The 12,236-nt window shown below is 30.2% G+C and overlaps 1 protein-coding gene across 1 annotated transcript; it reads left to right on the top strand.

Annotated features, from left to right (window-relative positions):
• The first annotated feature begins 445 nt into the window (after positions 1–445).
• Positions 446–7,024, top strand: LOC105119443 (aspartic proteinase-like protein 2). The gene is made up of 11 exons (XM_011017585.1): positions 446–1,029; positions 1,419–1,846; positions 1,956–2,112; positions 2,829–2,911; positions 3,015–3,111; positions 3,292–3,364; positions 3,526–3,732; positions 5,029–5,153; positions 5,346–5,447; positions 5,532–5,629; positions 6,111–7,024. Exons 1-11 carry the CDS (start codon positions 646–648, stop codon positions 6,280–6,282), a joined length of 1,926 nt encoding a protein of 641 aa, XP_011015887.1. The 5' UTR covers positions 446–645; the 3' UTR covers positions 6,283–7,024.
• Positions 7,025–12,236: the final 5,212 nt, after the last annotated feature.

Genomic DNA, 12,236 nt, shown 5'->3' with positions numbered 1-12,236 from the left:
GGTGAATTTTTATCAAATAAATGGAGATGGTGAGATTCAAATTCATGACCGTTTAATCATAAAGACTCTGATACCATCTTAAAAAATTATTTTACCTAAAAGCTTAACCTTCTAGGTAAGATGATTTTTTGATAATACCGTAGAAGTGTCTTTATCTATTTATTTTTAATTTATACTTTAGAGAGATGATAGAATAGAAAGAAAAATGAAAAAAATAACTCGTGTAATATGTACATTTTTGTAGCAAAGTTATCTTTGAACTATTTATAAGGATTCTCGAACAGGTATTGAGTTGTGAAGGTTTAGAAATTTCATAGCCAATTCGTTATTGCAATAAACCAAATTGAGGATTTATTTTTAATATTGTGGGAACCAAATTGAGACAAAACATTCTTTAGTGGCTTAATTGAAACTTAGGTGAGAATTTAAAACCAGAAGAAAGAGGTGTCATCTTGGGGGGAGAGATAGCTCCTCTGTACCAGAAAGACTTTGCCAGTTTTTGAAGGTTAAATAAATATAAATATTATTTCAATTCACGCATTCGACGCTGCCTTCCTTCCGACACACCCTCCTCCCCTCTCCTCTCCGTCGCTTGAGCTGGAACCGTATTCTTCACTCATCTCCAACTCACTCTTTCACTCACTCATGGCGCGACTGATTCAACTCACCATCCTTTTCATTCAATTTTATTATTATTATTACATCACCACCACCGCACACGGCGTCTCTTCCAATGGAACCACCTTCCTCCTCGACAGTTCCCGCTCTGCCATGATATTACCACTCTTTCTATCTCCTCCAAATCTGTGTACAAAATTCTCCAGTACGCGTCGCCTTCTCCAGAGATCCAATGCTAATGCTCCGCCCAATGCGCGCATGAGACTCCACGATGATCTCCTTATCAACGGGTATTATACAACAAGGCTATGGATCGGGACGCCGCCACAGAGATTTGCGCTGATTGTTGATACAGGCAGTAGTGTTACTTACGTTCCATGTTCTTCTTGTGAGCAGTGCGGCAGGCACCAGGTATCTTTTAATTTTTATTAAATTTGAGAAACAAAAATGTTTTTGTGTTGGAAGTATCAATTAAATAATGCGAGATCTAGTGAAAAACTATGAGCATAATTCAATTTGAATGAAAGGAGTAAGAGCGTTGTAAGACTTGATGGTCTTGTGCCATCAGTGCAGTGGTATAATTAGTTGACAATAATGGGCAGGAATCTTTTTAAGGACCTGCGTGTAAAACATGCTGACAGAGTCGTTGTGGGATAATATAGTTTTCCTCTCTTTTCTTTTGCTTTCATCGTTTTGGAGGATGACTTATTGTCCAACATGCTTCTGTAACGCTGGAAATGTTCCTTTTCTTTATTAATAAAGTTTTTTTCTTTGCTATTTTTTTTTTTATCTTTCACCAGGATCCAAAGTTTCAACCAGATTTGTCAAGCACTTACCAATCTGTAAAGTGTAATATAGATTGCAATTGCGACGATGAAAAGCAACAATGTGTTTATGAGAGACAATATGCTGAAATGAGTACTAGCAGTGGCGTTCTTGGTGAGGACATCATATCCTTTGGCAATCTAAGTGCACTTGCTCCTCAACGTGCTGTTTTTGGTTGTGAAAATATGGAAACTGGTGACCTTTACAGTCAGCATGCTGATGGCATAATGGGACTGGGTCGTGGGGATCTTAGTATTGTGGATCATCTTGTTGATAAAGGTGTGATTAACGATTCATTCTCATTATGTTATGGTGGAATGGGAATTGGTGGAGGTGCGATGGTTCTTGGTGGTATATCGCCCCCTTCAAACATGGTTTTTAGCCAGTCTGACCCAGTGCGCAGGTGTGTTGTTAAAGATTTTTTGTCTTAGAGGTATAACACCTTTCAAACTTTCCTAACAAATACATTTGGCACTTCTCCCTTATTTACTCTAGTTTCGGGATGGCAACAGTCCATATTACAACATTGATCTGAAGGAGATACATGTTGCGGGAAAGCCATTGCCTCTAAATCCTACAGTGTTTGATGGAAAACATGGAACTATCCTGGATAGTGGTACAACATATGCTTACCTACCAGAAGCAGCTTTCGTGTCATTTAAGGATGCTGTAAGCTACTTTTCTTTAAGTTTTACCCTTTATTTCTTTTTTGGCTCTTTTTGTACAGAACTTTAGTGGAACTTTGTTTCACAACAATATCCTGTTGGAGAATCATTTTTCTCTATGCTAAATAACATGATAAGGTTGAATGAGCTGCCTGCTATTTCTCCTTGACATTGTTAATGAATGGTGCATTTCGAGTAGCATTCAAACAAAAATAAGAAGTATTTGCATCTATCTAATATTATGGCTATATATATCACCAAAATTGATGCAGCCAACGAGTAGCAAGTTTCTGAATTATGTTATTTTGATTTTTAGATGTGTTTCTGGTAATCATACAATTTAAGAACTTGTTTTACCTGAAGCTGTCATACATCACTAAGTCCATCTTATGAGAATAAATTTTGATCAAATGCCAAGATATGTTTATTGTCTCTCCTAAACAAGGTTGGTCGAAGTTCAACATAATTATTCTTAAATTCTTAATCCATATATTTCAAGGAATGATTGCTAAGCATTTACTTGAAGTCTCATCTTCTTTCTCTTATCCTCCGTGTTCCCATGAAATATATTCTTGATACCTCTGATTTCACAATGAATGTGTACTGAATAAAGCAGATTAGTTTGATAGACTATTAATGATATAGTGCATCAATTTGTGATTCCTTGGTCTTGTAGTTGTTCCTAATATTGTGTTACCATCTTTTGAGATGGGCATGCAGATTATGAAGGAGCTTCATTCCTTAAAGCCCATCCGTGGGCCTGATCCAAATTATAATGACATTTGCTTTTCTGGTGCTGGAAGGTATTGCATTTAGATAAATAGAAGGTTGTAGCTTAAGTTCATCACTGGATTATTATGTCATCACTCTTGTGTAGTTAACAGTGGTAAATGATTTTCTCTCCAGTGATATTTCCCAACTGTCAAGCTCCTTTCCAGTGGTTGAGATGGTATTTGGAAATGGGCAGAAGTTGTTACTGTCACCAGAAAATTATTTATTCCGAGTGAGTAATTGGTTTTTCTAGAATTTTTCTTTAAGAATGGTTGGGGGACAGAGACGTATATATCCTGTAAAAAGCTGCATGTTTCCTTGTTCCTTTTCGTTTCTCTGATCTCACTCACTATGCTATTTTATTTATAGCTACTGATTGAGTCCTTATTCTATTCACTTTGTTTTTTCTTAGCATTCAAAAGTGCATGGTGCATATTGTTTGGGTATATTCCAAAATGGAAAGGACCCAACCACTCTTCTAGGAGGTATGCAAAATTGCTGAGCATGAGTTTTGATGATTTATTATATTATGCTCTCTGTTTGAAAATTTGCCCTTTTATTTTCCATCAGCAATATGCTGCAATGTATTCTTGAGGTATTTTTGTAGTCCTGAGTTGTGTTGCTTGTGAACTTTTGTTTGTAACAGGAATTGTTGTCCGGAATACTCTTGTCTTGTATGATCGTGAAAATTCAAAGATTGGTTTTTGGAAGACTAATTGTTCAGAATTATGGGAAAGACTTAATGTAGATGGTGCACCACCCCCAGCACCTTCATCTTCAAATGGAAATAACTCAAATACAGAAATGCCACCTTCCATGGCACCTAGTGACCAAAAACATTATGGTCTTCCAGGTATGTCAAGTTCCAGATCTCTGAGCGACTCCTATATTGGCAATGAACTTAAATCATTGTATGAACATGTACCTTTTTGTGCTCACACCTATTGGAACTACTCTGGTTCTAGCGGCTTAAGTAGCATAACTTTCATGACTGGTTCAATATCCTAGCACTTCAGCAGAGTTTCAGTCATGGTGGGCTCAGATGAAATGAAACTTTTCCTGCAAATCCATGCATGGTTGTTACCATTTGTTCAGTTTCAAACACATCAAATTTCTTGAATTTTTATTTGAGGAAATTTTACAATTTCAAACTTTTTTTTCTGTAAGCCAAAGCATTTGGATTTGTCATGGCAAGTTGGTCTTTTGTTATCTTCTTTCACCATATTCCTCATTTAGTAAAGATATACTTTTAGGCTTCATTGACTGTGTATCCTTACAGCCAATTTGGCGTAACTTGTGAGTTCTTTTGAGTTATTTAAAACGCTACTTATCACATATTAGCTCTAAGAATTATGTCTATGAAATCATTTTCACAGCAATGTTGTAAACAACTTAAAGTCATAATTTTGTTTTTATTCCATATTGAGTCATGATCAATGAGTAGAAATCATGTATCTTTAAGTCATATTTCAAAAGTTTCTTTTCATAATTTATTTCTGATATATTATATATAAAAAATCTGTTTAACACTATTGTAAACAACCTTTATTTTATTTTGTTTCATTATTTTTTTTGTCATGTTTTAGATTTTGTTTCAATTTAAGTCATGATCATTGAGTGAAGAGATTTTGTTTTTGCCCCCATGTTTTTCTACACAAATGAAGTCAAAATTTTGTCCCGTGTTTTTTTTACACAAGTTTAGTCAAAATGCTTTATAATTCTTCACTCATATTTTTACTCAAACAAAGTCAAAATGCATTATATGTTCTTTGTTTGCTTACATAATATGTATAGAATAAATAATCCATTTTATGTTAAAAAAGATGATGGTAAGTACTTGAAATAAACCATACCCAGCAGGCTCCTGGAACAGGAGGGGTTAAGTTTCATGCCATGAAATATTGGTTTGAATTGGGCCAACTGTGAAACGTTAAAGAACATTTACACGGAACTGTCCCCAAGTCTAAAGCATGTGCTCTAAATCCTCACTCTATATTTTCGGTTGAGATGAATCAGGTTCCAAGATTCTGAAGTTACACTAGATACACTTGTTGACTCTTCAACAAATCATGTTTACTTTTATGGTCTGTTATGATAGCTCAATCAAGATGCTTTCTGGTCATATTTAATGATTTACTTTCATGGACAGATGAAAAGAAAATTGGACAAATAACTTTTGAAATGATGTTGAATGTCAACTACTCAGACCTGAAGCTTCACATTTCAGAACTTGCTGAATCCATTGCTCAGGAGTTAGGCATTAACAGTTCACAGGTTAGACGAGTATTGTATTGGAATGCAATGCAGGTTATATTGCTTCATTGATGTAGATGCAAATAATATGGGAGTATATAATCATCTCCTCAATAGGGGAAAAGAAGTTAGTTAAAAAGCAACTTTGTAGTTCATTCTGGCTTTGCTGAGGTTTGCTTTAGGAGGCCAATAATTTTAGGTGCATGATTTCAGGTCTATATTCTGAATTCTATGGAAAAAGGAAATGCTTCGTACATTGAATGGGCTGTAGTCCCTTCCGAATCTGCTGACTGCATTTCCAATGTCACTGCTCTTGTAAGTTTGTTTGTATGTTAGTACAGCTAGTGACTATGCCTAAAATTAGAAATGTTTGCTTGATTTTTTTGGTATTACCCACAGAGCATGATTGCCCGTGTTGCTGAATCCCACATGCACCTTCCTGATACATTTGGAAGTTATCATTTGATTAACTGGGAAATCAAGGCTTCAGCAAAACGGTAGGTTATTTTTTACTTTGTTGACAGCTATTTCCCAACTGCACTTGGTTTATGTTTCTTTTTGCTTCATTATTTTTATTTATTGACTGGGTTCATTTTAGTGACTTGTGTTCAACTCACCATGTCATAGCATTGAGTGATGTCCTTGTATGTAAAATTTTATTTCATGGTTCTTGAAGATGTATATACAATCACCTGAGAGTTATGGTTTTTTCTTTTCGTTAAAAAAATAAATAAATAAAGAAGAAGAAGAAAAGTTATGCTCTTCTCATTTATAAACTACTTTTAATACGGAAGTTGCTAAAGCACCTTATGGGTCATTGCTTGCTTCTTTCCTTGAGTCTTAGAGTTCTCAGCGTTCACTATTGTTGGATTCTTTTCCCTCTAGTGGTTGTTTTTAGCGTTTAGGCCTTAATACGTTTTGATATGGCTCGTGCCTCATGGTATTCTGTAAACATTGTGATCTTATCATATTATGCAGGACCTGGTGGCAGCAACATTTTCTGCTGGTGGTTTTAGCCATTGCTGTTACGTTTATTTTTGGATTATTAGCTTTTGGAATATGGTTTATATGGAGACACAGACAACGAGCATTGAATCCATACAAACCAGTTGATGCAGTAGTTACTGAGCAAGAACTGCAGCCGTTGTAGGCTTCTCGAGGGTTCAATGAATTATTTCATTTATGTTGCTGTAAACATTGTGATCTTATCATATTATGCAGGACCTGGTGGCAGCAACATTTTCTGCTGGTGGTTTTAGCCATTGCTGTTACGTTTATTTTTGGATTATTAGCTTTTGGAATATGGTTTATATGGAGACACAGACAACGAGCATTGAATCCATACAAACCAGTTGATGCAGTAGTTACTGAGCAAGAACTGCAGCCGTTGTAGGCTTCTCGAGGGTTCAATGAATTATTTCATTTATGTTGCTGTAAACATTGTGATCTTATCATATTATGCAGGACCTGGTGGCAGCAACATTTTCTGCTGGTGGTTTTAGCCATTGCTGTTACGTTTATTTTTGGATTATTAGCTTTTGGAATATGGTTTATATGGAGACACAGACAACGAGCATTGAATCCATACAAACCAGTTGATGCAGTAGTTACTGAGCAAGAACTGCAGCCGTTGTAGGCTTCTCGAGGGTTCAATGAATTATTTCATTTATGTTGCAGTGTGTAAGAATTTTTTTGTTCTTTGATTCAGAAGCTGTAAATTCTGCAATCCGAGTGACCAAATTTCTCAAGACTTTATCAATATACAAAACAGCCCTATCAACTGCTTCATTGTGTTATTCAGTAAACAGGGCGGTGTCAAAAGAATAGCTTTCAGTCCAAATTTTGTATTTTAATAGTCATAACTTCGTATATTGAGCAGGGGGAATTCTTTACTCTTCCTTTTTCAGAGCGTGAGGATTTCGGGTTAGCGCGCCTTTCTAGCAGGATTGAAGTTGGTGAGTGCCTGATTATTCAACAACTATGGGAATATAAGCAGTAAGTAACTAGAATATATAAAAAATAAGATTCTAAACGATGATAGAGTTTACGAGATGGGGTTGCTTATTTGAATAAATTTAGGTAATTTAATAATATCATTTAAAAAAAATTAACACAAATAAAAATATAATAACTAATTAGAAAAAAAAACTTGTTAATATCATAGAAATGTATTTTCTAAATATTCTTAAAAGGTTATATTTGATAATAAAATAAAAATAAAAATATGATAATCTTATAAAGAGAAAAATTAAAAAAAAATAAAACCTATTTACTAGTAAATTAGATGTATGAAATGAACAAAAAAAAAAAGGATTAAAAGAAAATCTAACTTAAATCAACATGTCAAGTTTATAGCTGTTGGTGAGACTAATATAACATCATACAAAAGTAAAGCAAAGCAATTGAATAAAATAATAGAGGTTAATTTTTAAGTAAAATAAAAAAAAAATTAAAAAAAAATTAAAAATTATGTTGAAAAAAACTCAAGTTAACTTAACTAACTTACGACCCAAGATATAAAATAAAGAGAAAAAATACGAATCTCAAGATCTAAAAACTTATTGTCAAAATGATGAAATTGAAAAAAAAAACTCAAATTTTAAAAAAGAATCTATAAAAAACCAAAGTTAAATCTAGTTAATTTTTTAAATCTGTGACTTGTGTAGAAGCCAAACATGAAAAAATCAGGAAGTAAAATTCTTAATCATCCAAATATTAAGAGATAAAATGAAAAAAAAATCAATTAAAAAAAAATAAAAAATAAAATAAATAACAATCAAAATAATAAAGACCAAACCTGATATAATAAAATAAGAAAGGAAAAAAATTTAAAATTAAATAAATTAAGAAAATAAAAAAATAAAAATCAAAAGAATGAGAACCCAATTGAATAAAAAAAACTAAATGAAATTAAATACTAAAAAATTAACTTTAAAAAATATTAAAAACAAAACAAACAGTAGTAGAAAAAAATAAAATTCAAAAGTGATACAATACAAACTGGTGGGACACTTTAATTTTTGAAAGGCCAGGCATTAAACTTTAGGCAATGAGATAGAAAAAAAAAAGAAGAAAATAATTCATTATAGCCACATCATCAGTCATTTGTCGACACACGCCTACCTACTTAGAAGAGCATATCCAACACACTAACATGGATGTCACACACTCTAACCCTTAGTCAACATGATTATAAAAAAAACTAGAATAAAAATACATAAAAACCTTGGATATTAGTTATGTTTTTTTTTCTTCTAAAGATAAATTAGTTAGTGTTTTAAAAATTCAAAGAAGCCATTTAATATTTTTTTTTCTTTTACATGTAATTTATTCATTGCATTGTGATTAAAAATATTAAAAAAACTGATTTATCCCCTATCATTTTGATAATAATTAATAAATCTTGTGGAAAAAATTATATTAGTAAATTCAATGATATTTCTTGGAAGGAGAAAATGACTATTCATTATTCTAATCATAGAGTATTAAATCTGGGTGCATAGCAAAAGACTAAGTATTCTTAGTTTTTTTCTTATCTTATAAAAAAAATTTGAAATTTTTTTTATTTAATTTATGACTATTAAAATACAATATTGAAAGGATTTTAATTATTTAAATTTTAGAGTAAGAATATATTTATCTAGTCAAATCTCTTTCTTTTTATTTATACATTTCTTTATTTTTTTTTAAATATGCAGACCTTTTCATTAATATAATGGTTTTTTCAATAAAAATTCAAAGCCATTTAAGTAGAAATTCAAAAGAATTGAAATGATATAAATTTATGAGGAAAAAATTATTTATATAGAGAAGATTCCTTTTTCATTACCATTAATACTTTCTTTATCTAAAGCTTAGTATTTCATATAATTATTTACAAACCTTATTAATACCTCAAAAGAAAACAAAAAACAAATCTTGATTATTTTAATGCAAATGTATGAAAAAATTAAAAAAAATTAATTTTACATATAATTATTTATAAAGTGAATGTTAATTTTTCAAGAAAAAGCTTCACTCTTATTTGAAAACTATGGCACAATATGATCATCATTTTAATAATTTTATATAAAAATAAAAAAAAAATTGTGAAGATATCTGATTAATATATATAAAAGCTTTAGGCACCAAAATTGTTATAAATCATTATTCTTCTTAAGTGATGTCCATAGTGAATACCAGTATAAGGGAATAATGGATTTTACTTTACAAACCTCAAAATCTTTTATTATTTTTTATAGTACACATCCATCAAACATGTTGGTTATGCGTGACAATCTTTGCATTTCAATAATTAAAAAAAAAAGTAGTTTAATGTCATTAACTTTATATTTATACTAAGAATAAATCATTCATAAGTCATTGATTAAAAAGAAAAGTCATTTACTTAGTAAATTAATAATAATAAAAAAAAGCTGGAATTGACCATCAAAATAGTAGAATCAACTATCAATCAAAAAATTAAAACTTTTATCAATAATCGATCATTTAATTTTTATGTAGAATAAAAGTCTTTAATAAGGTAACTAGCAGATATTATAAATTGATGGGAATACATTCGATTGCCAAAAGGAAGTGTGCAGGAAAAAATTACAAATTATATTAAGATTAAAATCATATAGTCTATATACTAGAGATAATTTGTATAAAATTATGATATTATATTTATATAAAATTCTATCTATGTAATAATATAAATAAGTCATCCAATAATTTAACACAATTGTCACAACTTTCTTTCTTTTACTTATCACATTTTACATCTTTTTTTATTTTTATTTTATTTACAATTTTACTATATCTTTCATTTTCGTTTACATTTATTTTTCGGTTTGTGTTTTTGACATTATCTCTTTTTTATTTTAAACTTGTTAGGGAGTTCAAAACTTCACATTATATTTGGTCAGCGAGATTGTTATCTATCTCCACTAAAAATTAAGTTGCTAACTGTAATTTGTTCATATTAGAAGGAAGATATGAAAAACAAATACCATATTGATAAATGAATCAATGATTTATTAAAAAGTTGATAATGATTAAGCATCAAAACTGTTTTTATATAATCAACACTTTGTGAAAATAAAAGGCTGAGGATGTGCCACATTGATATTTTTTTAATTAGTTAAAGAAAATAAAAGAAATAAGGAACAAATAATTCAAAATCAAAATTAAACTTTTATCCATTTTATGGACCAAAAAAAAAAAAGAAAATAAAAGAAATCTGAAATACATTAAACCTTAACCTTATAAGAGGCTTTCAAAGAAAACCATAAATCATTATTTGCTTTGATTAATTCAGTATAATAACAAATCATTTGTATTTTACCAAAAACCAATAACCTACACTTCATAGAAATAATAGAATGTATTCCACCAAAAACCACTAACTTGCATTCTACAAAAATCACACTTTATATATCTACTATAATAATTATTTTTTTATTCTAGATTGGTTGTTGTAAAATATTTCAACAAATCTTTACTTATATATTTGATCTTGAGTTTGAAAATGAATGTGTTGGTTGTAGTTGATTTTTGACAAGGGAAGGATGAAGGTCCTTTAGGTTTCAATTAAAAAATGAATTTAGAATTTTTTTTTTATTATTATAGATGATTGTTATAATTATTGAAGGATGAGTTTCAGGATTTAAGATTGAGATTAAATTGATATAAAAAGATAGAGAAAAAGAATGATGGTTAGATGTGATTTTAGATAATAATCAATAAGAGTTTCCATGACAAAAGGAATTAAGAATTTTCATCGAGAAGCTACACCACCATCTTGGTTTTATGTTTTCATCATCATTTTTTACTTATCCTTTTTTAGTCATTGCAAGGGATATATCAATAAAGCTAAGGGTAAAAATAAAAAATAGAGTTGTCACCTAGTTTTATAGTGTTAGAAACCCTACTTAAGTTTTTAGAAGTTATAGGTAAAGGGTTAGTTATGTATATGAAAAACAACAATCACCTCATAACTCTTATATAAGATAAGCTGCATTGTTGTTAGTTAAAAAAAAAAAAATTATGTATGTTGTGCTTGAAATTATGTAAACTAACATATTTTGTTTTGAAGCTTAAACTTAAAGAGTGGTTTTAGATTTAAAACTGAAAATAACCTAATCCCCACTTTTATGATAGTCAAGCATTAAACCATCAAGGTGATGAGTTATACATAAACATTAGACCTACAGAGATTATATGGATTAAAATGGGCTTGAAGGTCATCAGTCATTCTCAATGGATCTATATGGGATCACGTTAATCTAGTCCAACCTGCTCTTAGCATTAAGAAAGGTATACAAATAATACATATCAACATGATTATATATAGGTATTCATCAACTCAAATACCTAATAGTCAACTTTTAATGACAATAGTCAAGAAAAAGTCATCTAATCATAGGTTGAGTTCTTTAAATAAATAACGACTTATATATCACATATAGAAACAAATATAAAAATCACATGGTAAATTATAAAACTTGTATTTTCCTATTTAAATGCCTGATAATGAACATAAAAAAATAGAAGCCAATAACAGGTTGTTTAATTCTAGATTGAGTTTTTAAATAAAAGACAATTTATACATGATAAAATTCACAAAAACAACATAAAAAAGACATAAATAAATACATAAATATATATCCACCAATTCTATTACTCGATAATCAACATTCAAAATTAAGAGCTAATAATGAATCATCTAATCTTAGGTTGCATCCTTAAATAAAATGAAATTAATAAATATTTACAAAAAAAATAAACGAACACAAAATAATAACATGAGACATAAACACATATAAAATTTCCAAACTAAGACCAAACCATTACACTTTAAATAAACCAAAATCAAACTCTATCATCTTAACTTTGCTTGCATGGGGCATTGATTCTAATCTTATCACACTTAGGAAAATAAATTCCTAATGGTTTCTTACCTTGAGGTTGCAACGTAACAACTTAGACCTATAATCGAATATCATCAAATCTCATATAAAAATCAGTATCATGTAATCAATTATTGGAAAATAGTAATAAAACATGTTAAGGGTGCAAATACAACCTTTAGCAATAATTGGATTCATTTGGATTAGTGATGAT

The sequence above is a fragment of the Populus euphratica genome, unplaced genomic scaffold, assembly GCF_000495115.2.
Source record: "Populus euphratica unplaced genomic scaffold, PopEup_1.0 scaffold2961.1, whole genome shotgun sequence".
NCBI classification, from domain to species: Eukaryota; Viridiplantae; Streptophyta; class Magnoliopsida; order Malpighiales; family Salicaceae; genus Populus; species Populus euphratica.
Note: the sequence above shows the minus strand (reverse complement) of the source record. Positions and strands in the feature narration are given on the sequence as shown.

Excerpts from the sequence above, each read along its gene's own strand:
- LOC105119443 (XM_011017585.1), top strand. The coding sequence starts at position 646 with ATGGCGCGACTGATTCAACTCACCATCCTTTTCATTCAATTTTATTAT. Across the intron at positions 2,113-2,828 it reads TCGTGTCATTTAAGGATGCT|ATTATGAAGGAGCTTCATTC; the intron begins GTAAGCTACTTT and ends ATGGGCATGCAG. Across the intron at positions 3,733-5,028 it reads AAAACATTATGGTCTTCCAG|ATGAAAAGAAAATTGGACAA; the intron begins GTATGTCAAGTT and ends TTTCATGGACAG.